A 26,212-nucleotide genomic window follows, 5' to 3' on the forward strand; every position below is an offset into this window, starting at 1 on the left:
AGTGTGGATTTTGCTCAGGTGCAGCCTCGGGTGACACAGGAGAGGTGGATGGCAGGGATGTGACACGCAGGGGTCACCCCTGCCCTGCTCTGTGCAGACAGCACAGGAGCTGTGGTGCATCCTGCTGGATCCCACGTAACATCCCCACCCCCACCTCCTGCCATCACTGTGCTTTTCCCTGTTCCCATCACCATTCCCATCCCTCTCCCTCGCTTTCCTCACGAGCCTCTTTTGTGCCTATAGTGGAAAACAGAGTAAGTGAGCCTGTAATTAAAGGCTGAGCTCTGCCACAGTACCTGCACACCTGAGCTGGAGCCGCACAGGCAGCCGTGGAGTGCGTGGTCCTGCCTTTTATGTAGCACCATTTCCAGCACTGAGAAAATATAATTTGCCTCAGCCATGGTAGGTGCTGAGGATTTTGTCATTCCGAGGCTGGCTGGTACCCAAGAGAATGAGATCAGCAATAATCCCAGAGAGGAGTGGACAGGGCTATTACAGCCAGCCACTGGAAGGCTCTTGCTCACATTTAACGATTTTCTTGGCCAATCTTGTGTTAAAAGAACCAGTAATTTCAGGTGATGGTTGTTTCTCTACACCAGCAGCCCAGAGATAAAAGTGTTTCTGTGGGCTGGCAGCAATGGCTGCAGATGGGCATTTGGTGTTTCAGATCTGCTGTTGTGAGTGATGACTCCACTTGGAGAGACCAGAGAGGGTGGGAGCTGATGGACCCACATCAAACGAGCCTCAGCTTTTGTGTGAGCTCAGATGGGCCTGAGTGGCTGAGATTACAGATGTCTTACTTTGCAAGAATAGAAAGTCAGGGGCAACAAATTTATCACCTTTTGCTCCTTATAAATCACCCCTAAAGAGAAATCAATTCTCTTCACTTGATTCTGCAGCCAAACCCATCTGTCTCCTCTCCTTGTTCTCCCCTGGCCTCTGAAGATCCAGTTCTGGTCATGGGGCAGAGCATCTGCAGGTGAAGCAGCCACCATGGGGGAGTTTCCTGTGGGTGGGATTTTGCTATGACAATCCCTAGTGAAGCACTGGCAGCATTTGCCAGCACTTGGGAAGCATTTCCTGAGCTCTCCTTTCCTCCCCTGCAGCCCTGGCTCTGGCCGAGGGCTGTGCCCAGAGGGGATGTGGATGTGTTGGAAGTGTAACAGCCCTCCTGGGTCTCAGCTGGTTTGGGTGGCTCCACCTCTGCTGCCACATCCAGGGTGACTTTTCTTGGCTTGTCCTGGTCCGTGCTGCCCTTTGAGGGATGCATGAGGCAGCTGGAAGGGTGTGAGCAGAGCCTGGCTCTGTGCTGATCCCACAGCTTTGGGTGCTCCCTGGAGCTGAGCAGAGCATCCCAGGGGGAATCCAAAAGCAGCTGAAGTGAAAACCCTGTGGAGTCTGTGTGCTGAGGTCCCTGTCCCTTTGAGGGGAACCAGCTGCAGCCCTGGGGACCTCTGAGGTGGGTGCCGAGGTGGGATTGGGCATCTCCAGCTGCACCTGGACCCAGATCAGCCCCAGAGACACTCGGGTGCTATTCCTCATTGGGATCCCAGGATTCCACCAAGGGCTTGTCTCCTTCCCTCCCTCTCTCTGGCTCTTTGATCACCAGTGACCGACTTGAGGCTGTCAGGGGAAGATAATACAATTAAAGGGTGCTAATTTCAGAGGGATTTGAGTCTTCAAAGAGTTCCTGCTTGGCACGGCTGCCGCCTTCGTCTTCCTCCCGCTCAGCACAGCTGCCAGCGTGGGCTCTGCCGTTCCAGTTGCCCAAAAGTGGATTAATTCTTGTTTTTACAGAGTGCTCTCCTGCTTAAGGCTGGATCTCCAGTGGAATCAGGAGGGCTGGGTTTTGCAGAGCCCAGGCTCAGAGGGAGGAGGTGAAGTCTTTGCTGAGCTTTGTGGAATAACCTGTGAGCACTGCACCGCTCCAGCAGAGGCTTGGGGTGGCTTTACCCCTTGGAAAGTGCAAGGAAAAGTCTGTATACACAGGGTGGAATTAATGTTCTGCTTTGGAAAGCCTCCCAGCTTCCCAAGGTGAACATTGCTCCAAAATCCTTCTTGCTCCACAGGGGCTGTCTGATAAATATTCCACAGGTGCCTCCATTTCCAGCCCACCAGCCCCTTGGAAACTCTTGGAAAACCCAAACGTCCCACTCCAAGTTTCTTCCTCTTAGAAGAGCTGCCCAAAGCTTTTGTGGGATGTCAGGCTGGAATAAGGACACGGGCTCCACCTGTGAAGCCCAGGTGGTGCTGGATCCCTTCTCCAGCCCTGCCTGGGCTCCCTCCTGCCTGCATCCTGCCCGTGCTGGGAAGGGAAGGATGGATTCCCTAACGAGGCCGAGCAAGCTGCCAGTCAGCTGCGGGAAAATCAATACTGCTGTTAATTGAATGCAACCCTCGTAAATCATCAGAGGGGAAGGAAATTAGGAGTACTTATGGAAGCCTCCTGGAGAGCTGTTTACTGGGCAAGGGAAACATTAGTTTGCAGGGGAAGTGTTGATCTCTTGCTGAAAAGTGCTTGGGAGGGAGGGGAGGAGGGGGTTTGAATTGGCCGACCCAAGCTGGAACTATAACCCAGCAGTGTTGGGGCTTGGAGAAACCCTTTCCCAGGAGCTGGGCTGCCCCTGCCCACCTCATCCCCCAGGGACACGGCAGGGGGGAGGGCAGGGGTCTGCAGCACTGCCATCCCTGGTCATCCCTCTCCCCCACATGGTGGTTATCCTGCAAAGGGTGTTATTTGCTAACGACTGATTAATCTTCAAGCTTAATTACTGCCAAGGCTCAGTTAATTTCCACACACTTTAAGTATTTGTTCTTGTAATCATTACATGACTCCATATTCCCCCAGTAATTAAAAGTCTCGCAATATGACACTAAATGGATGATGTTCCTGCATCCTGCCAGCCTGGCTCTATTAATTCCTGAATTGTAGCTGGTGGTGAGCTGGCTGCAGTGAAATCACTGCCAGATGCTGTGGGCTCCTGCTGCCCAGGTGAGCCTGGAGCAGCCTTGGACCTCTCTGTGCTTTGCCTCCCCTTCTCCTCGGCAAATTGAGGGGCTCAGTGGGGGCTGCAGCAAGGGGAGGGGGTGAAAGCTGTTCAGAGCAGCCCAGGGAAGGTAAGACCCATCCTGTGGTCCAGCCTGGCTTTGCTGGGGGTTGTTCTGCTGGGCTGAGCTCAGGTGCATCAGGAGACAGGAGCCTTCCTCCCCAGCACTCACCTTCCTCACGAGTCCCACAGCCCGTTCCATCCCTGCAGAGGTGAGGGGTTGTTTCTTGCCACCTCCTGAGGATGTCCCCAGCCTGGCCCTGGGTGATTTCAGTGTTACTTGGAGGGGATGGGCACAGTGTGGGACTCACTGCCTGTCTGGAGACCCCATCAGGCTCAGGGGAGGACATAAATGGGGGAATTCAGGCCTGGGCAGCTGAGATAAATTGCTTTTCTCTCTAAAGCAGAGCAGGGAGGGTGCTGCTGTGTGCTGCTAGCAGGTGAGCAGGATCCACCCATGCATCCCACATTTCCAGAAGGGCTGTGGCCCAATGGTGCTGGGCACCACCAGAATGGTGATAGGGCAGGTGCCAAGGTATTCCCAGGACACTCACACCCTCCTCTCCTGCTCCTAGGCCTGCACCTCCTTCTCAATTTGCTGAATTTAATTCTGCAATAGGCTTTGCCTTCTGTTTATTTATTTTATTTTATTTTATTTTATTTTTTAATTCATTATTTTTAATTTTTAAATTTTATGTCATGACAAATCACTGATGCACTGGAGGCTCCTTTATCACAGGGCTGCAAATTCTTGGTGAATGAGATGTGCAGTCACTGGTGGTTTTGTCCCATGGCTGGTTTTGCCTTGGGTGGCTGTGCAGGGGCAGGGCTGGGGTTCTGGGGATGTGGGGCTGCCTTTACCCTACAGGGAAATCAGAGCCTGTTAACCTCCATCAGATTCCCTGATTTTGGAGCAGCTGGGAGCAAACAGAGGGATGGGCTTAGGGGTGTCTGAGGAGGGTGCAGTGCTGGCAGTGGAAGCACAGCCTGCCAAAATGTCCCTGCTAAAATAAAACAGGGCATGAGCACCACACACACAGCTGGCAAAGGAAATGGAGGCTGAGGAATGAATCTTGCCCCAGGGGATTCTCTGCCCCAAGGATTCTGATCAAAACTGGTGGTTTTGGTCTCACTTTTTGGCAGGTCCCTCTTAGTCCAGACTGTGGGGCTGGCAGTGCCTTCCCAGCTCACTGAAGGTGGTTTCTCCAGCCTGCATCAGGTGACTCAAGCCTGTGGATAAATATGTCTGATTTATGCTCCAATAAAGTGGTGATCCCATAACCCTCCTTTTCATGATCCCTTGTGTTCCCATAAATAAACCCACAGCTGCCTGGGCCTGTGGCTCTGAGGGTCAGCAGGAAAATGAAGGTTTGGGCTTGTGGCTTCAGCTTCGTGTTCTGCTTGGGGAAGACCTCAAAGCACTTCATAGCATTGATAAAATATTTTAATTAGTGCTGTTGGTTATACTTTGCTGGCTGTGCTGGTGAGCTACAGGGTTAGGTTGGAAAGCTGGTTTTCAACATTTTTTTCATGAAGTTTCTTGCCAGCTCACTGAAATGTCAGTGTCCTCCCCTGGGCTGTGCAGCTGTGGGCTTGGGGTTAGCTCAGGGTCTCTTGGAAAAGTATTTGTGTGAGAAATATCACCCACAATCAGCTGAAATGAAAATAAATGGAGGTAGTTTAGTGAGTTAAATGCTCCTGTATTTATTAAGTGATTTATTATGTAACTTGGTGTTGGAGCAGTTCAATCAGGGCTCTGCCCATGCATCATCTGGTATTTTCTTCAAATGAGTTCCCAAGGAATGCTCCCATCCCAAGCCATGTTCTCTGGGATATTTTCCCAGGGTGAGTTCCCAGTGAGCACAGACATGGGCAGAGTGAACTCAGGTCTTTACTCAGGTGCTCCTGCAGGGGAGACTCAGCTGTTTGTGTCACCCTGAGGTGGAAAACATTGGGATGCACAGAGAGCCCAGAAATTACACTGGGAGCAAATGCTGTCCTCTGATTTTTAAAAAAATATTTTAATTTCATTTGAATTTCTCATCTCAGTGGTATGGGCCTTCTCACAGGTGCAAAGCCACATCCCTGTCCTTGTGAGGAAAGGCTCTGAGGATCTGAGTGACCTGGCAGAGCCCACGCCAGGGGGGAGCAAAGCAGCCAGCCCTGTGCCTCAGCCCCTGCACTTTTTCCCCTCTAATGCCACTCTAAATTTCTACCATGCTGATCACAAGCAGAGCTTTGGGCTTTTGCTCTGCTCCCTGGGGGTCTGAGCCTTTCCCAAGTGGGGCAGGATGTGGAGCCCTCCCTGCACTTCCCATCCCAGCACAGGGTGTGCTGCCCTCCCACCACAAGGAGCAGCAGCTCAGTCCAAGGTAAGGCTGCTCATCCAAGCTCAGGGGAACAGCACTGGAGTGATGAGGATTAAATCCAGGATTACAAGGCCAATAAATATAAACAGCACAGCTGAGCCTCCTGAGCTGGGCACTGCTCTGGCCACTGCTCTCTCCTGCTGCACCCCCTGTGCTGGGGCAGTGTCAGAGGACTGTGACACAAATTTTAGACAGAATCAGCCACCCAATAACCCCCCTGGGTCTGTGTCCTGCCTTCTCCCAAACAGGCAGCCCTGCCTTATGGATTTTTGGATACAAGGCAGGTCAGAGAGGATGTGGAGATACACACAAGGGCATGGATCTCCCAAAAGTGTTTTTCCTCCAGCATGGATGAGTTTTACTTGTGTTCTTTTATGTTAGTGGAGCAAAGCTTTTAATTTCTCCATCTTCTTGGACATTTAAATAACTTTTTTAGTTATCCAGTGTTGGACGTAATTACCAATAACAGGACAGGGCGACTAAGAGGCCTTCCATGAGTTTATTTCATTATCAGTCTCAGTGAAGGCGGAGACATAAAAGATGATAAAACTCACTCCATAACAACAGAAGCCAAAGTTCTCTTTGTTCTAAGGCCTTTTAAAAGTTTTTCAGACAATAGGCCAATGCTAAAAGCTCACAAATGTCTACTTAAACCAATCACTAAACACCACACGTACACCTTCCAGCATATAAGAGTAGCTTGTTCTATAGTTTTTGCAGCTCAAAAACTTTCTATGCTCCAAATATTTCAAGGCCTAAAATTCAACTCTGTTTCAAACCTCTATCTATGTGAGCTTATTGCAACACTGTGAAAGTCCTCTGATTTTTCAGTTCCCACAGTCCAGCACTGGGATGAGGGATTTTCCCCACATCCCTGGGACCCCTCAGCTTTCCAGCCACAGAGTTGATGACTTCAAAGAGTTGGTGACGCTGAGTCTTTTCAATTGGAGGGGGTTGGGGATGAAGGGACAGATGGATGGATGGGAAGAGCAGCCTGAAGCTTCAGGGTGACCTGCTGGAGATGCCCTTGGGGCTTATTTCTCCTGGAGATATCCCTGCTGTTTTAACAGGTAACACCTCACAAGCTGCAGCAGGAACCAGGAGGTCAGGAAAGATTCTTTTCCCTTGGCTGTCAGTGCTGTCTGTAGGATTTCAGCTCCCTGACCTGGAGACTGAGGCTGTTGTGGGGCTGGATGTGATTTGTGTCCCCAGAGCAGGGACACAACGAGAGCTCAGCCCTGCTGCCTTCTGCTCTGCTTTGGGTCTTTGGGCAAAAACTTAAAATAATATTTAAAGAGGCAAACACTGGATATGAGCAAGTGGAAATCCTTTGGTAAACTGCTCTGTGCAAATGCTGAATTTGTTGATGTATTATCTTCAGAACATCTGCTTTTCTCCATCTGTATTGGCCTTCCCAAAGCCATGGCTCTCACAAGTTAATAGCAAGAAATATTGGATGAGCAAGCAAATATGTTTAGGGCTTGTATTATGAAGACAACACACAAAGAGAAAGAGATTCATCTTTTCATAATGCCACTTTTATAAAAGGCAATAAAAATACAGTGGCTTGTAAAGGGATAAACAGGCTGAATCTGAGCTGGTGCTGCGGAGTTGGGGACAAGAGCAAAGTGAAGGGAACCAAATTAATGCATAAAAAAGTGTCGGAAAACCCAACCTCCAGCTATATTCTATGGCAAATGATCTGTCAGTGGGGAAAGATACATCTTAATAGCAGTTTTTGAGAGGAGATGAATACTGTATACAGAGCATTATGAGGCACAGTGTGATCTGAATCTTAATCAACGGGGGAAATATAAATCTGAAAATAATAAAGACGAAATCAATATTGATGGTTAGGAGTAAAAGTACTGTATTTGCTGTAGTAAACGGTTTTAAGGTCCCAGGGAAAAAAATTGTTCTAGAAAAGCCATGGTAATTTAGTGTAGTTTCAATTGCTGGCACAGGGCCAGCACATTTTGGTGGCATTTAGCGTGTCGCTATGGAAAAATTTAAAAAGCAAGAAGGGAAAAGGCAAAAAGCTGCTCCCTGGGCACTGGTGGTGCTGGAAGAAAGATTTTTTTTTTTTTTTTTTTTTTTTCTGCTGGGCTGGGAAGGGCTGTGATGGCATCCTGGGTTACCTGGTGGGATATTCCTGCTCCGCTGAGCTGTCATTGAGCAGAATAAACCACTTACCTTGTCCTTCCTGGTGTCTCCAGTTACCAACAACAAGGCATCAAACTCCTACGAGGCACCCAGAACCTTTTCACATTGGAGATACACCTCATTTTCATGTCCCCTGCCTGGGTGACAAATCGCTGTGCTGATAGTTGCTGTAACTTAAGCTTAACCTGCTTGTCACCTCCTTGAAATTTGCTGCTCCGGTGGTGGCCTCGTTACAGGCAGATCCAAACACTGGGGACCTGTCAGTGCTCTCAGCTGGGAGGTGGCTCTTCTCCCCAAGCATGAAATCCCTCCCTCAGAGTCACCAGGGTTTGGAGGCAGCCGGTTTGACATGCAAGGGTGGGGAGTGTGGGAGAGCTGAGCCTGCTTCTGTGTTTTCTGCTTTTCTGCCTTTTTTACCCCTCCCCTTTCATGTGTTCCAAGAGTTTTGGTGTGTCACCGTTACACGACACAAAAAACCCAACACTCACCATCAGAAGTCAGGAGCTAAAAAGAGAGTTTATTATGATTTGGGGTTTAAATAGGATTTGGAATTTGATCAAGGATTGGGGGGCGAGAGGAACACCCCTCTGATCTCAGTGGTCAAACCAGCAGTCCATCACAGAGAGGAATGAAAACAGTCTATTTTTGTGTATGTTACATGAGTGAGAAACTCCAATAGGAAATAGGTAAACAATGATCAGAAGGCTGAAAATCAGGTTGACAATGGTGGATATTTTTAGTGTGGCTTTCCAGCAATCCTCTGTGTTTTGGGGAAAGCCTTGTGATGCTCATGCATCTCCTGGCTTGTTTGGAGGACTGGAGTGTGGTGCTCAGAAATACATTCTGCATCTCAGGGTTTGAGGTGAAATCTTTGTGTTTGAGGAGTGGTTGTAGCTTCAGAAGAGCTGGGCAAGGCTGGCACAGAGCCTGGGCCAGCTCCACCACCCAGCACTGTGGCTGCCAGGGAGGACGAGGCTGAGCTGGAAGAAAGCCATTTATTTAGGATAACGATCCTGATTTTTGTTTGAGCATTTCTGTGGCTGCCCAGTGCTCAGCCCTGGCTGAGCTGAGGCCTGGAGGTCATCAGTGAGCAGGTGGGGACTGAGCTTGCTGTTGATTTTTGAGGTTATCCTGGTTCCTTGGGTGTTTGGGAGCAAGTGAGGGTTGGTATAACTTCTGAGAAGAGGCAGAAGATGGACTGTGAGCTAATCTAAGTGCTCTGAGGGGTGAGAGCAGTGCTGCCATGGCTGTGGTCATCCTCCTTCCTTGCCGTGAGTGATGGAGAATCCTGGGGAGCATCTTCACCAAGCCCACATCCTTTTCCTGTTGGAAACAGGACTTTGGGCTCACTGGCTCTAAATTCCCTGCATCCCTGTGATGTTTCATCCCAAATTGCCCATCCCAGGTGTTTACTGAGTGCCTCTGCATCACCCATAGGATCTGATGGCTGCTTGCTGGTGGAAAAAGAGTTGCAGAAATGGGGGTTTGTGAGCTTTCAGACCAGGACAATTTTATCTCCTCAGAGCCATGCTGACAAGCAGAGCTTATCTCAGGTTATTTTTGTGCCTGTATTTTCCCAGGGCCTCACGAGCAGCCTCCCTCCTGCAGCGGTTACAGCAGGATACCTGGGGTTTATTCTCTGCAAAGGTTGGAAGTGACTCGGGGGCAATGGTGTCCTCTGCATTTAATTATTATTTCTTAAAAGCCCAAGATCAGTGGCTCCCTGTGGAGATATGCAGCCTGAATATTGATGGTCATAAACCATGCCAGAAGGAAAAATGTGGCCTGCTCGCTGCTGGCAAATGAACTTTAAATCAACAGCCGAAGCAGTGTCGGTTCATAAAACCAGGATTTTTTTAGCCTTGAGGACAGAGGTACTTTAAATCCCAGCCTTTGGGTTCACTGATCCGCTGGAGAACAAACATAAAACTCCACCATGAAGGACCTGACATCAGCACATATTTTTTGTGCCACGAGTATTCAAGGTAGCCCTTTTGGTTTTGCTCACTGTGTGTGACATTCCCTTGTATTATAACGACCTCGGCGGCAGCGGGAGGGAAAACTTACGACCCAAATGCTGCAGAAGGGGAAATTATTCACCGGGAGAACTCGTTGAGACGTGGTGGCTGCTCGTGGTGGAAGTGGCAGGAGAGATGTTGGACTGGGAGGGCTTTCTCCTTGTCAAGCCTGGCAGGGCTCCACTGCTGATGGATGAAGTTCTCTTTGCTCTTTTCCAGCTTACACCAGGTTTTAACTGACCCCCAGCCTCTTAAGGTTGTCCTGATTTTTCAGCCTTCTGATGTTTTTATATTCTTGTATTGAAGTTCTCACAATTGTAACATAAACAAAGTAGATTGTTTTCACATTCCTCTCTGTAATGAACTTCTGGCTTGACCAGTGGGGTCAAAGGAGTGTTAACCTTGTCCCCCAATTGCTGGTCAAAGTCCAAACCCTATTTAAACCCTGAACCCAAAAATAAAGTTCTTCTTTTCTGCATCTCACATCCTGATGGGTGAGTGTAGTTCTTTTCGTGTCCTCTTGCAATACCTTTACAGGGCTCTGTTTTCCTGTTCAGATGAGTTCAAGGGGGCTGTTCACCCAGGACAGTGTTGATTCCAGGTTTGATTCCAGGGAAGCACATGCAGCTGTCCAAGCTGGTGGGGTCTGACCTCAAGCCTTGGTGGAAGTTTCCTGTGGGCTTTTCTGGGGCTGCAGTCCCCAGCTCAGCCCCAGCTCCCTGTCCCTGCACAGCCCTGGCTGTTGCTCCTCGCTGAGCTCCTGGAAATCCACTCAGCTGAACCTCAGGATCACTGAGGTCGGAAAACACTCTGATATCATCGAGTCCAATCAGTTAACCCAGCACTGCCGAGCCCATCACTGAACCCTCTCACTAAGAACCACATCTGGCTATTTTGGGGACACTTCCAGGGATGATGATTTCACTGCTTCCCTGGGCAGGCTGTTCCAATGCCTGGCCTCACTTTCAGTGAAGAAATTTTTCCAAACTAAACCTCCCCAGGTGCAATTTGAGGCTGTTTTGTCTTGTCCTATCACTTGTTCCTTGGGAGGAGAAACTGATCCCCACCTTTGGTGGATGGGCTGGCTCATGACATCCATGTGTCCTGTGTGTTTTTCATCACTCTGCTTCAAGCCCACAAACTTCCTCAGCCCTCCTCCATTTTACCTTCTTTTCTCTGTATTTTTATTCCTTTCTTCTTTTTTTTTTTCTTTTTTTTTTTTTTTTTCTTTTTTTTTCTTTTTTTTTTCTTTTTTTTTTCCCTGAGCACAGCTTCCCACTGCAAGGCCAATAATCACAGCAGAAGATTTTCAAACACAGCACATCTGAAATAAGAAAAAAACAAATTTTTTTCCAGTCTATTTAATATTTTCCCCACATAAAATGCACGAGTGGATCCACGTTTAACAGCACACTGCAAAAAAATGGCAGAATATGTACAAAATACTGATTTAAATGGGTTTTCAATCAAACCTCCTGGAAGGCAGTGACTTCTTTGCCTGTTAAATGCTGTACCAGGCATTTCATCCTGGAGCTAAGTTCAACTTGCTGGCAGCTTCCAAAAGCATGGATTTAGCTCTGAGCACCTCTGAGTGTCACCACTGGGAGACATCAAGTTCTCAGGTGTGGGTTTAACTCCACATTCTGAGGGTCCAGCCTTGCAGAAAAATAATAATATTATTTTAATAATAATTGTTCTTGCTATAATAATTAGCGAGACTGCTCTTCGAGGATGTTTTGTAAATCGAAGTGTTTAATAATGAAAAAATAACGAAGTAAACAATAGGTTGCTGAAAACAAATAATAAAGCACACACAGGTGCCTGAGAAACCTCAGACACCCTGCTCAGACATCTCTAAAAGCCTTTGCTTTCTTTCTGTGCTCTTTCTTAAACACTGAATGTTTTAGGAGGGATAACCTGGCTGAGAGCCCATAGAGAGGGACACAGGGTTTGAGGAACAGTGACAAGATCCAGTAGATGTTTCTCTATTGGCCTTGAGCCAATCCTTGTCAGAAAGGTACGGAAGAATCCAGGTAAACTTCATAAAATGTCAGAGGTAAACTGGAACTCTTTCCCTGTTTGGAAACACCTGCTGGGGATGTGGGGATTGCATCCCTACACTCAGGGTTACTTTGGTTGCTTCCCCAGGTTCCAGCCAGCAGCTGGGTTGATGGAGAGGATCCAGGCCATCGCTCAGAACGTGTCGGACATTGCAGTGAAGGTGGATCAGATCCTCAGGAACAGCCTCCTCAATGGGAAGGGTGAGTGGCCCTGGGGGTCCCCGTGCCCCAAACCCCCTCTTGTGTTTTGCTGTGCCCATGGGAAGATCCAACCATGACAAATTTGGTAAAAGCCCCAGAAATGGAGGCTGATCTTGGGGCTGCCTTCCTTGGGAACCTCGTGCCTGCCAGGGGAACAAGTGGTGACAAATCTGAATGGTTGTCTGGAATAAATGCCAGGGAATTAAATGCAAAATTGAAGGTGAGAAGCAGTGCCAGCACAAGCACCTGGATAGAAAAATTTGGCTCTTTGGATCCAAATTCACAGGGGCTGGGATTCAGCCCCAGGAGAGACATTCCCATCCCACTGTGGCACTGCTGGGAGGGCAGCTGGGCTCTGCAGATGTTTCCCTACATGCCTGCATAGTGCTTGGGGTTTAGGCAGTAGATTATTCCACTGCCTCTTGCACCTCATGCCTTTCAATTATGGGCAAAGGAGGGCTTGGAGGAGGGGTGGTGGCTTTTATTGACCCAACCACAGAGGGAAAAAAGATTCTGACGCCTTTTAAAGCATTTTATGGCTCATTCTAGAACTCACCTTGGGGGCTGAGTCTTCTTCCAGCAGCTCAGCAGGACAGTTGTTATTGCAAGTTTACAGTGTAAAGTCTGTCAAGTACTTCCCTATATCCTGCAGCCTGCTTACAAGAGTGGGGATAGGTGGAACTTGGGGTCTGGACCAGGCAGAGGGCACAGGGAAGGGCTGGAAATGGACCTGCTGAGATTTAGGGAAGGGGACATTCCTGCCATTGAAACAGGGTGGTTTCCTCTATTTCTTCCCTGATTTGGGAAAGATGCTGAAGATGCTTCACATCTTGATGTCCTGCTCCATCCAGTGGGATGGGGCTGTCTGCCAGCCCAGCTGTGGCACCAATGAACATTCTGTCTGCCAGCCCCATTGCATCCCATCCCATCCCATCCCATCCCATCCCATCCCATCCCATCCCATCCCATCCCACCCCATCCCATCCCACCCCATCCCATCCCACCCCACCCCATCCCATCCCATCCCATCCCATCCCATCCCATCCCATCCCACCCCACCCCATCCCATCCCATCCCATCCCAGTCCCATCCCATCCCACCCCATCCCATCCCATCCCACCCCATCCCATCCCATCCCATCCCATCCCATCCCATCCCATCCCATCCCATCCCATCCCACCCCATCCCACCCCATCCCACCCCATCCCATCCCATCCCACCCCATCCCACCCCATCCCATCCCATCCCACCCCATCCCATCCCATCCCATCCCATCCCATCCCATCCCATCCCATCCCACCCCATCCCATCCCATCCCACCCCATCCCATCCCATCCCATCCCATCCCATCCCATCCCATCCCACCCCATCCCACCCCATCCCACCCCATCCCACCCCATCCCACCCCATCCCACCCCATCCCATCCCATCCCATCCCATCCCATCCCATCCCATCCCATCCCATCCCCTCACAGCATTTCTAGCTGCTCCTCTGTCATGCCCCAGCTCTCCTCATGCCCAAATTGTCTCTCTGCAGTGATGGAAGGCAGGAGGGATCAGTGTGAGGTGCCCAGGGACCCCAAGTTCCCCGACTGTGCTGGGAAGGTGGAGGTGAGTCAGGGTTCCCTGTCTGGGAGAGGGTCTCCAGCTGGGGTGGAAGTTGCTGGGAGGGGAAGGGCCCAAAGCAGAGACCCTGGGGGTTAAACTGGAAGGTTAAACTGGAATGGGATGTTTTACAGAATGAAATATTTGTTAATATTGGAAAAGTGCAGCCATTGAAGGAGGAGGAGCAGAGCCAAAGGTGTGGAAAGCAAAGCAGGGCTCTGCTTTGAAAAGAAAACACAAGGGAAGTGTCCAACCTTCTCTGGCAGCCTTTGCTATAGGAATGGGATTGTTTTTCCCAATAACACCCTCCCCAAATGTACCTTTAGCTGCAGTGGTACAAAGCACTGAAGCCACAGACTACAGCAGAATCAGCTGTGGGACCACCTTTGCCCTCCCTGCCTGCAGTTTGTGTGTTTAATGCCAGGAGCACAGTGAGGAGGAAGCCCTGTCATATCATCTCTGAATATCTGGAGCATTCCCTGGTGCCTGGGGAATAAGTCCAGCACTGCCCAGAGCAGCAGCACCTTGTTCAGGTGGCCAGGACCTCCATCTCAAATCGGGTGTCCTGCCCGACCCAACCTGCTCTTCACACCAGAATGCAGCCTGGCACTTGGCCCAGGGCATGATGGCTTTGTCAGAGAGCATATTTACATCAACTAATTAAAATCATTACCCTTTTCCCTCCTCTTCCCAGCCTGCTTCAAGCTCAGGCTTCTGCAGGCCTGAGTCTCCCTGAAAAGATGTTGAAGGGTATAAGAAAATGATATGGGGGACTGGATTTTCCACTTCCACGGGTGTTAGCCATCCTTTCCTTCCACGATTTGAGTAAATTCAGGATGTAATGCAATTGTGGAAGGCTGTAATCCCATCTCCCCTCCTGGTGATTGCTGTGCTTTACAGATTGGGCACAGCAACCTGTCCCTGAGCAGATTTGTTTTTGTAGTTGAATTAGGAAGAGGCTGGCAAGAGCCGTTGTGGGGGATGATAAATCGCTGCTCTGGTCCCTGGTTATTCTCCTCGGTGTGAAATCATCCCTGGGGACTGCTGGCAGATCTGTCTCCCTGCCCTGCTACTCCAGGGGTGGTGAGATCAGCAGCTCCCCAGCAAAGCCAGCCAGAAGAAATCCCTGTGGTGCATCATTTCCTGGGGATCAATGGCTGTGCCCCCAGGGAAGGCTGGAACCAGTGCTAAAAACCCAGGGAGCCCCCAGCAAACCCTCCTGGCTCTTCCCTGGAGGCACTGAGTGGGTGAACATCAGCCCCGTGGCACTGGGGCTGGGTTTGCTTGGTTTCTCCACCCTCTACCCTTCATTTTTATCTCCCAGACAGAGAAAGGGGATGGAGAGCAGAGCTTTTCCACATCAGGGGCAGCTGGCAGGGCTGGCACATCCCCTCTGCAAGCCCCTCATTATTTCTTTGCCCCTTGCAGTGGATGAGGGCCCGCTGGACCTCTGACCCCTGCTACGCCTTTTTTGGCGTGGACGGCACCGAGTGCTCCTTCCTCATCTACCTCAGCGAGGTCGAGTGGTTCTGTCCCCCCCTGCCCTGGAGAAACAGGACAGTGGCCGTGCCCTCACCGCCACCACCACCACGGGCACAGGTAAGGTGGGCCCAGCCTGGCTTCTGCCAAGCCAGGGGATGGATTTTGGGGGAAGGTTTGGTGTGGAGGCTGCTGGAAATAAACATTCAGTGTCAGCAGGGCCCTGATGCCTCTCGTGAGTTTTTGTAGAATCACAGGGTGGTTGGTTGGGGTTGGAAGGGATCTTTATGGGCAGGGACACCTTGCAGTAGAACAGGTCGTTCCTCGCCCTGCCCTGCCTGGCCTTGAATGTTTCAAGGGATGGAGCATCCACCACCCCTCTTTGCAACCTGTGCCAGTGTTTTATCACCCTCACCATGAAAAGTTTCCTCTTTATAGCTAGTCTGAGTCAACTCTCTTAGTTTAAAGCCATTGCTCCTTGTCCTGTTGCAACAGGCCCTGCTAAAAAGTCTGTCCCTGTCTTTTTATGAACCCCTATAAGTATTGAAAGGTTGCAAGAAGATCTCTCTGGAGCCTTCTCTTGTCCAGGCTGAGCACCCCCAGCTCCCTCAGTGTGTCTCCACAGCAGAAATGCTTCATCCCTCTAATCATTTTTGTGGCCTCCTCCGGACCCACTCCAGCACATCCATGCCTTTCCCCTGCTGAGGAATCTGGGCTCTCATGAGAAGCCCTGGGTGCAGTGGGATCCGTCTGGGATTTGGGGCATGAAGTGGAGGAGCTGTGACACCTCCAGGGGAGCAGGAAGGACTCAGACCCCTCTGCTGAGATGGGCAAACCTCCCCCAGGGCGCGGGGCAGCCCAGGGGCTCCTCTGGCAGCTGCTTTCCCTACACTCACCGTGCAGAGTTTGCTCCTTCCCTAGGCAGCTTTCCGGAGGGACCTGGCCCGCCTGCTGGAGCTCATTGGCACGGGCAAGGAGTCCCTGAGCTTCATGAAGAAGAGGATCCGGCACCTGGCCCAGCAGTGGCTGCGGGCGGCGCGGCGCCTGGAGCAGAAGCTGGCGGGACGGCAGCGGGACCAGAAACACGTATGGGGAGTCCTCGGGCAACAGATGGGGCAGCTGAGCCTGAGGACAGCTGGGATGGGAGGAAAATTCATTTGTGGAAGGGTGTGGGTCTGTAGGGTTGGTTTGTTGTGCATGGACATGACTCCAGAGGTGTTGTGTTGTGTTGCGTTGCGTTGCGTTGTGTTGTGCACACCATGGGCATGTCCTGAGCATGTTCTGCGCTTTCCCAGCCCAGAGCACTCCCCTAATGAAAGGCTGGTGATAAAGGTGAGGAGATGGGTTCCCATTTGGAGATCCCAGTGCTGTTTTATTCCAGGGCAGAGATAAAAACTCCCTGGTCTATAACCTCTATGTAGACCAGGGATGAGAGCAGAGATCGGGCCGAGGGCACAGGGTTATAAACCAGACAAATTGGGTGATTCTGAGGTCAGTGTCCAGTAGGGATGGGGAAAAGTGGTGCAGAGGGGTAAATAGGTACCAGGGGGACTAATAGGATCACAGGGGTGGGGTACTGTGGCAATACAGAGCCAATGGGGTTCAAGGGAAGGGAAAACATTCTAGGAGGGGTGTATATATGGTGAATGGGGGCTGAATAGGCTGATACAAATATAACAAACCAATGAAACAACAAAACCCAAGAGGTATTAACATGTGGCTGCAAAGGCCTGTGGGAGGAAGGTTTTCCTCATCCTTATGTAGAGGGGTGTTGTTTCTCCTGGTGTCTCTCAGCCATGGAGGGGCTGAGGCACAATAACCTTGGTGTCAGGCCCCTGGGCCTTCACACACAGGCATTTGGGGTGTGGCAGGACTGACGTTGCTGGGGTGGATTTTGGAAACAGGTCCTGGTGGGTGGAGATGGTGTCCAGCTGCCATTGGAGTCTGACAGGTCTCCTTTGAGGATAAGCTGAGGTTCCTGGCCCTCCTGTTGGTGATTTTGTTATGCCTTTTCCTTTGGCCCCTGTGTTCTGGGAAGTCCAGCTCCAGCCCATGGTTCAGACTGTGATGTACCTGGGGAACACAAGCCAGGCCCCAGGACACAGAGTGGCAGTCAAAGGGACCTTCCAAGCCCTGACCACTGGCTCTGTGCTAATTGGACATAGATCATTTGTCTGCACACCTGACTGAGCTTTCCTGAGTAATTACAGCCTGCAAAGGAGCTGGAGGAATCAAGGACCATAAGTCATTCTGGGCTGGATAACCCAAACTGTCCCTTTCCCCAGTGCTGACCCCTGTCCTTGTCTCTGCAGATCCTGATCCACATTGGCTTCCTGACGGAGGAGTCGGGGGACGTTTTCAGCCCACGGGTGCTGAAGGGAGGCCCCCTGGGTGAGATGGTGCAGTGGGCTGACATTCTGGCTGCCCTCTTCATGCTGGGACACAGCCTCAGGGTCACCGTCTCCCTGAAGGAGCTACAGAGGTGGGTGCTGGTTGCATCGAGGTCTTGGGTGGAAGCACCAGGTCTGAAAAGGCTGGGGGAGGCTCTTTGCCCAGCTATGTCTCAGACAATGCTGGTGCTGTGCTGTGCCACCAGCTCAGAGAGATCCCATCCTTCTACATCCCAGCAAACTGGGAAGGACTGGTGTAAAGTGATGCTTTGCATGGAGCTGATGTGGACATATCTGGAGCGGGGCTCTGCCCTGTGGCTTCAGTGCTGGCTCTGAGCAGAATGGTTCCCTGCTGCCAGCACACAGCATCACCTGTGTCCCCTGACACCAGTCTGGAGCTGACCACAGGAAAGCTCCCTTTCCCACCCCACTGCTCTCTGCTGGGCCAGTGGCCATGTGGCTGCAGGATGCAGGTGTGCTGCAGGTCACTGCCTCTTCCCACCCTGCATGGCTGCACTCATCCCCCTCAGGGGCTTTGCTGCTGTTGTTTGAGCAGTGACTGTGCTTCCTTCCCTCCTCTCTCCCTGCTCCACCACAAGGGAAGCAGTGGGGTGGCTGCCAAGTGGGAGCTGCATCCCTTGCAGGGGGTGGTGGCCCCCAAGTTGTCCCTCCTCAGGAGGTGCTGGAGGTGACTTGGGCATCTGTGGGGGGATTTGCTGCTGCTGGAGGCACTTCCCATAGAAGGATTGGCTCTTTCTACTGTGGGACATGGGGCAACACAGGGTGAGTGTCTCCAAGAGGGACCAACATGAGATGGAAAAAGAGGGAGAAGATAATAGTGGGTCCTGTTCCTCTCTGCTGATGCCGTTGTGTTATTACTGGGCTGCCTTCTGTCACCTCATAATGTTTGGGGACATCCCGAGTGGAGGGCAAGTACCAGGGAAATTGCAAATTAGACGGGTTATAAATCAAGAAGAGCCTGAAGCTGCCTCAGGGACTGGGCAGGCTGTGGGAGATGCTAAGCCAGCACTGGCCACATAATGAGCCATGAGGAAAAAGGAGTGAAAAAGACCCAACAATCCTGGAGAAGAACAGCAAACACCCTCAACCCAGCCCCTGCAGCATTCAGAATTGATGAATGGAATTAACTCCTAATTGATTAACTTTTAAAAACCCAAACAAACACAAAACCAAACCAAAATACTGCCAGTCCTAATGCAAGAGGCAGCATCTCCTCTTCTAAATTATTCCCATGTACTCAAGGATGAAAGGAGTTAATGGCTGGGAAGGTTGTGGTGTTGTTGTTGTTGTGCAGTTCTTGTTTGTGTTTTTTAGTGACGAACCTCACGGTGGTTGTTCGGGGGGGGAAGGAGCTGCCAGAGTCCCAGGGGGTGGTTTTGCAGCACCCCTTTCCCTCTGTGAGTGACTCTGGTGAGGGCTGCCCTGCTGCCTGTAGTATTTTGTCTTTGCCAGAAGCCTTGGAGCTTCCACGTGGCTTGGCAGCGATGAGAGCTCCTCTCCTGACATGGATTTGGATGTGTCCCTTGGGATGCCTGGGAACGGCAGCTCCGTCTCTTCCCCTTTGTAGCTGAGATGGGAAGTGAGCGAGCCGGGCTGGGGCTGCACATCTTCTCTGTGTCCCAGAAAGTGTCCCCATCTCCCCGAGCAAGTGTCCTGTGCCTGGCTCCAGTGATGTTTTAAATGCTGGACACCCACACCAAGTGCTCACTTTCATACTAATGAGCTGGAGTGAGTGGAGGCAGGACCTGGGGATGTAACCACGTCCCTTCTGTCCCTTTGGGGACCAAGCCCAGGGCTTGGAGTATCACCACTGGCACCTTCGTGCAGCCCATCAAGAGATGGGTTAATGTGGGTGGCATGAGGGGGGCAGATGTTCTGTGTTAGGGGAGGACTGAGTGGTGCCAGCAATCCTGGTCTGTGCCTGCAGAGCTCTCAGTGACATCCCTGCTGCTGGGCTGTGCCTCTGAGGAGTGCTGGGAAAAGCTTTTGCCTGACCAGGAGCGAGTGGGAGGCTTAGCAGAACATGTGTAATTAGTCCCGAGGTGTGCTCAGACTTAATCTTGGGCTCTTCCTTAAAGCCTGGTGGGGGTTTTACCTGTAGCCACAGATTTGGGAAGCAGTTGCAGAGAGTCAGGGATGCACAAAGGGCTGGAGCTGGGCTGCAGGGATGCAGCAAAGTTAAATCCCTGTCACTGGGAAAGTGGCAGCCCAGGCACTCTGATTCCTTATCCCTCCTGCCCCCTGCACCTTCCTGAAGCAGCAAAGTTTTGTGCCTCTGTAGACTGGGCCTGAATTTGTCCTCTCCCATCCTGAGTGTCGCTTTCTGACCTTGCAGCAGGACAGGCAGTAGTGTTGGGGTGGGTTTGGGGATATTTTGCTCCAACAGTGTGAAACGTTGAATCCATTCTTGTGTATTTTTCTTTGGCAACCCCTGCTCTTTTCTCTTTTCATGCCTGGGAGCTGTGGTTGCTCCAGCCCAGCAAAGCCTTCACTGGAGCCCATAAATTATTCAGCACAGATTAACCTCTATCCTGATTTTTTTTTTTTTATTATTATTTTTTTTTTTTTTTTTTTTTTTTTTGTCTTTCTTTTTTTTTTGTCTCTTCAAATTTCTGAGCTGCTTTTTCTGCGTGTATTGATCATTGGCAAGGGATCACTGGAAGATTTGCCTGCATACACTTCAGCCAGTGGTTATCTGAAGAGCTGTTCATGATTAGCATCTGTATTGATTGCAATGCAGCAGTGCATGGATTGGGTCTGGATTGGGTCAGGAGGGCTGAGGATCAGGAAAATGAAGGAGGAGAAGTGAGGCACTGGTCAAAAAAGCTGGTGATGGAGGGCTAGGGGTGAAATCATGTTGGGAGTGAGTGTGGCCATGTGTGTTGGGCGCCTCTCCCTGCCCAGCACTGAGGGGCAGGAATATCAAATGGTTCTTCCTGTGGTTTAGGGACCGATGCTAATCTGGAACAAAGAGAAGGAGCCCAGGGAATCTGCAGGCTTCATCCCTGCCTCAGCTTGGTGCTGTCCAAATGTCCCTGTGAGGTCTGAGATCACAGCCATGGAGCTCAGCCCTGGTTTTACAGGGCCAGTTTATTTGGGTTATCTTTTACCCACTACAGACTCTAAAGATCTGTGAATTCCACTGCAGAGTCCTACCAGGGGCTATTTTTTCTCCTGTAGGTGAGCTAAGTGCAGGTGTTTGTTCTCCTTTGAACTGCCAGTGAATTTGTGAGCTGCTTCTGGTGCCTCTGGAGAGGCAAGGGGTGAAACATGGGGTTATCTGTTCCCTTCCAACTCAAACCATTCCATGTTCCCATGTGCATCTTCCCAGGAGGAAAATGAACTGCTGAGCTGGAGCAGGGAGCCAGAAACTGTTTTCTCTCTGAGATTTGTGCTGGGTGGGCAGCCAGCAGCATTTCGAGCCTTGTCTTGAAGCAGGGAGGGAAGAAACATCCCAAATTTGAATGTCAACACTTGATTCTTGCTGAAGACCCCCAGTGCTGTGTTGAGAACCCAAAAGTGCTTGCAGGGAGGTGAGAATCCAGGCCAGTGTTGGTGTTGTTGCTTGCTAGGGGAGGAGTGGGAAGTGCCTGAAAGCTCTGAGTTGGGTTGTTAATGAGGCAGCTCATGAGTAGATGCTGGAAAATTACAAGCAGCACTTTGGAGCAATGGCTGTGCCCACAAAAAAAGAAAAAAAGCTTTAGTAAGCTGAGGCTTCTCCTCTGGAGCACCCATGCCCAGGGGTCAGGCAGGAAGGATCCTCTCAGCCTTTTTCCCTGGGAGAAGCAGCACAAGGGTCACTCCTGGAAGCTCCTGCTCCTACCCTCATCCTTGAGCTGTGGGGTTGGTCATCTTGGCACATCCAGCTGCTTTTCTGGGGCTGGGGGAGAAGGGGCTGCAGAGCCCTGAGCTGCTGGGGACTTCAGAAAAGCACTGAAAGGTGCTTTACTCAATGGTCCCCTTGAAATTAACTGCTCATAAAGCAGGACAGAAAGTCGAAGAAAATGGGATTTGATGCCTCTTGGGGTCAGGGCTTTACAAAGTGTTCCCGGAGCTTAATTGCTCCTGTGTCAAGTTCTGGACTCTTAATTCTAGTCCTGGCAAAGCACTGGATTTGCAGCACGTGCCTGTATCCCGTGCTGCAGCCCTTTCCCTGTGTGTGATTTGGGTGCTGAGCCACCCTCCTGTGCTGGGGTGGGCTGGATGGAGCCCTGGGGCTGTGGTGGGACGAGGCTCTGCTCCCAGTGCTCCCACTCTCCCCTCAGTGCCTGGCACACAGCGAGAGCTGTGCCTTTCCTGTGCTTTCCACCCTCACTGAGGTGTGCTCAGGCTGCAAAAAGGGCATTCAGATGGAAACACCATGTCCAGAAAGCACATTTCTAATTGTCTCCTGGCAGATAAAAGCCATCTTTCTGTCTTGCATCTGTTCACATGAAAACCTGAGCCATGCCCAGGCTCTGGCTTCACTCCACTCACCAGCTGGCAGAACCAGTCCTGCTGTTGTGTGGGAGAGAAAGGAACTGCTTGTGGAAACAGCCAGAAGTGGCCAGTTCCATGTGATCCTGATGGAGCTGCATGGAAAGGCTGTGGATAATCAGCTCTGCACTGGTGAGGAGGAACATTCAGCCTTTAATGGAGCATCAGGTGCTCCTGGTACTCAACTCCAACCTGGCCTTGGACACTCCCATGGATGGGGCAGCCACAGCTTCTCTGGGCAGCCTCTGCCAGGGCCTCACCACCCTCACAGGGGAGAATTTCTTCTTTTTTTGGAGCTGCTGGAGCAGCTGGGACAGCAGAACAGCCCATCTGTCCCAGGGTCTGCCCAGGCACCACCAGCATGTGAGTGCTCCCTTTCTGCTGCTCCCTGCAGGAATCCAGGTACTGATTTCTCCTTTCCTGGGAAGTTCCTTCGTATTTGCTGTACCTGTGACCAGAAAGAAGTGTTTGTTCTGGCACCATCCTGTGCATCTCCAGGATGGAGATAATTCACTTATTGAAAATAAATAAATGGATTACTGAACTTCCCCCCTGGATGGGTAGGGCTGTGTCATACAAGGTTAGTGATGGACCAGAGAAACAGTTCAGGTGCACCCTGCAAAAGTGAGACCATTGCAGGTGCTGAAATTGCTTGGAAATCCTCATTTCCAGTGAGTGTTTGTTCCAGCAGGGGGAAGAGCTGGGAGCAGAGGGCAGGCAGTAGGATGTTCATTTTGTGGGCTTAGATTTGCACTTGTTGCTTGTGATGGGGTTGTCACAGAGCCTTGTGAGCTGCTCAGGCCTGGCTCTGGCACCTTTCATCCCTGGATAACATCCCAGTGCCTACTGGGCTCTTGCAGCCGTGGAGAAGGCGAGGGAGCAGCGAGGACAGGATCCCTGCTCTGCTCTCAGCTTTGCTGAGGGCAGCAGATGTGGGCAGAGAAGATGCAATTAAATATAATACACAATATTAGCCCAGGCTGCCAGGAGATGCCCATGAGATCCATTTAGTGCTGGACTGCTCAGCACCAGGAGTGATAATGTGGAAAGAAACGTCGGGCTAATTTGAAAATAGGTCAATGGGATGTAAAGATAACCCTGCAGTCATCTGACTCCAGAGCGCCTGCACCATGCCCAGGGAGGGGACAGTCCCCTGGCTGATTGAAGTACCTCTGAGAGGAGAATAGCAGGACAAGAAGCTGCTGGAGATTTATTCTGGAGTAGGCACAGCTGGTGGAGGCAGCTGGCGGAGAGAAGAGCTCGGCAGCCACTTGGATCAGAGCTGCTCCGGCTGCTCCCTCCCAGAGAGGAGCCAGGGCTCAGCCGACGCTCTGATCTGGGATTTGGGATGGGATGAGCCTCTGGATCACCAGCCAGGGGTGCTGAGCTGGTCACCACCCGTGGCTGATCTGGGAGGGCCTGGGATGGGGTGGTTTCCACGGCAGGTCCCCGGGCTGGGCTGGCGGCGAAGGCGGCATTTGCGCTCATCAATTTTATTTGCGTAATTTCAAGCGCCATTAATAGTACATGGCACAAGGAAAAATCAGGGAAATTGCACTCCAGCCATGAGTGAAATTGGGTTTAGTAGAAAATTAGTTGACTTAACTGGCAAATGATGAAAGCCTGAATAAAGAATGTTTAAATAAGGAGGAAGAAGAAAAAAAAAATTCTCCCCCCACCCCCATCTCAGAGGTGCAGGCTGGATTTGCATGAGTGGAATATTAAAATCAGTGGTTATGAAGTGTTTAGGGAGGATAAGGGGGCTAAATGAAGAGATATTCTGCTCAAAGCCACTGCTCCTGCTCTCAGAGCTATTCCAACCACGTAGCCATGGCACAGGGAGTATAAATGGATGTGGCAAGTCCTGAGCACCTGGAGAGGGGATGTGTGGCAGATTGCGGTGCTGATGGGAGCTGGGAGAGTCAGACCCGCTCTGGCCAAGTGGTGGGAACTTTTTTGGAGGCTTCAGTATGAGTTACACTAATTGCTGCCTCCTGCAGCCCCTCGTCAAGCTTGGTTAGGGCTTCCTTAAATTACAGATTATTTTGTAGTGCAGTGGCCTGTGTGACACGAAGCAGCCAGAGGATGGTGTGTGCTGCAAGCACAGTGCAATGGTTTGGGGATTTTTAGTTAAATACAAGGTTTATGGATTGGTTCCACCACAGTGCAGGTTGGTGTAAATCACTGTTTGATGACTGAGGAAAAAGCAGCACTGTGTGAGCAAATGTGTTGTTTAGAATTCCATATCTACAAAATCCTGGCTTAAAAATTCCCCTTCAGCCTTCCTGGGAGGTTGAGTCTCCTCGGTGCCCTATTTATTGTACCGAGGTGGCTGTGGGAGGTGAGAGCCTTTCTATTCCTGCCATCTTCCCAATCAGTCCTGTCATGTAAAATTGTGCATAAAAGTGACGAAACTGCAACCTGTTCTTCCTGCGGCATCCCTGGCCAGGCTGCCCTGAGCTGGTGCTGAGATTCCTTGTGACAAGAGCAATGAAGCAGCTGCAAAAGCAGCTCTTCATCCTAAATCGAAATTCTCTGTTTTTCCTGGCTTTGGCCAGCAAGGTTGTTCCACATTTACACATTTTCTGGAGTCCTTGTCACGGTCAGGAGTTTGGGGTGACCCTTCACTGGTGTCAGGTTGGGATGGGGCTGAAAGAAGGATCTTGGTGCTCAGTGTTCAAGGATTTGGAACCATATCAGAGTCAAAGAAGAGTCTGAGTTCAGAGGGATCTTTTAAAGGTCCTCTGGTCCAAACCCCTGCAATGAGCAGGTGCATCTTCCACCAGATCAGGTTCGGATGAAGAGTGAGGTGTGGCCAGGAGCCAGCCAAGGCCCTTTATCATATTTCTTATGGCCAACTAATTTCTGGCTCTGTGTGGCCCCTTCTGATGTTAGGGAGAGCAAATACTTGTGATAATTTTGTCCCTTGGCTTTCCCCGGATGGGAAAGTCATTAATTTCCTCTGGAAACAGTCATGGGATTGATAGGTGAAATGCTGAAGGGCTCAGCAAGGGGTGAGGACTTATGGAAGTGCTCCTCAGAGGGTGGTACCTGGGGCTGTGTGTCCTTTTGAGCTTCAGCTGAGGAACAGATAAACCCCAGGTAGGGCTGGAAAGGGAATTCTCAGGTTCAGAGGGGAAAATGCAGAGAAATTAAGAGAACCAGTAAGAGAGGTCACAGAGAAGGGAAGATTTGAAGCCTGGTGGTGTAAAACCTGACCTTAAAGAAGAGAAAATACCTACAGGCATGGCTGGGATAAATTCCCATCTCCAAACAGGGGTTCGGAGTAAGTGAAGAGCCCAGAAGAAAACAAAGACAGACGTCCTGGCAGGCAGGAGCTAAGGGTGAGATTTCACAGTGTCTGAGCTCAGACTTGTGAAATAAAACAGGAATTCCTCAGCCTTGTTGGAAGGACTGAGAACGAAATGGGACAACTGCGTGGTGGGAGTGAGACAGCCTGGGTGGACCAAATCAGCTCAGCAGTTTGGTATTCCATGAGGATGCTGTTGCTTTTTGGGTGTGAGTGGAGTTATGAGGATGAGGAATTATCATCTTTAGGAGGAAAAACAAAATACAAGAGCATTAAAACCGCAGAGTGAATCAGCCTCTGAGCAAACTGGCAGTGGGAAATCACAAGTACAAGCAACATGGATTTTTGAGAAACCTGCTGAAGCTGGAAGGTGTCACAGGGTGGTTTTTTTTTTTTTCTGAGAAGGAGGAAACATGGTCCAGACAAGCAGATGGGCTGTCAGGCTGACATCAGTGGTACACTTGGTGGAACAGCTTTGGAGAGAGGGATTCATCAGTTCACAGAGGTAATTGGAAATGGAAGGAGACACACCACAGGTTTACCAGCCCTGTATCTTGCTGAATTAATCACATCTCACCCTGGCAGCGAGGTAACTGATGGTCTTGATAAAGAGATTGCAGTCAGTGGAGTTTATCTGGGCTTTCATAACACATTTTATCCACTGAAGGAGGGAAGAGGGGCTGTGTGACTGTTTGTAAGGAACTGGCTGGAAACCCCCTGAGTAAGACCCAGGGCCCACCTCCCCATTTTATGAAATTATTTCAAAAATGGGACTGAAAGTGAGAAATATGAATGAAATGTGGCGAATATCCAAGGACAGGCATTGCCAGCAGGGTCAGGGAGAAGCTGAGAGTGCTCTGGGGTGTGGTGGGTAAGGACTGGAATAAGAGAAACATTCCAGGGTGTGCTGAGAGGGATGTGGAGCTGCGAACAGGGAGCTTTGGGCTCAGCTGGGAGCCTTGCAGGCAGGGAGGAGAGGAAAGATGTGGCTTTACAAGTCTCACTGGTGTGACTGCACTGAAAGTAAACGAAATCTGGTGTCTTCAACAAGAGAGGTCCAAGAGAGGGTATGT

The 26,212-nt window shown here is 50.6% G+C and overlaps 1 protein-coding gene across 2 annotated transcripts in view; it reads left to right on the forward strand.

Annotated features, from left to right (window-relative positions):
- MGAT5B (alpha-1,6-mannosylglycoprotein 6-beta-N-acetylglucosaminyltransferase B) overlaps window positions 1-26,212 on the forward strand; it is a 72,453-nt gene that overhangs the window by 28,128 nt on the left and 18,113 nt on the right. For both annotated transcript variants that reach the window (XM_083874576.1, XM_083874577.1), the window contains exons 4-8: window positions 11,746-11,858; window positions 13,396-13,469; window positions 14,892-15,062; window positions 15,864-16,028; window positions 17,255-17,424. In XM_083874576.1, the coding sequence (XP_083730702.1) occupies window positions 11,746-11,858; window positions 13,396-13,469; window positions 14,892-15,062; window positions 15,864-16,028; window positions 17,255-17,424 (693 nt within the window). The remainder of the gene's footprint in view (window positions 1-11,745; window positions 11,859-13,395; window positions 13,470-14,891; window positions 15,063-15,863; window positions 16,029-17,254; window positions 17,425-26,212) is intronic.

Source organism: Zosterops lateralis (assembly GCF_965231275.1).
Source record: "Zosterops lateralis genome assembly, chromosome: 18".
Taxonomy (NCBI): domain Eukaryota; kingdom Metazoa; phylum Chordata; class Aves; order Passeriformes; family Zosteropidae; genus Zosterops; species Zosterops lateralis.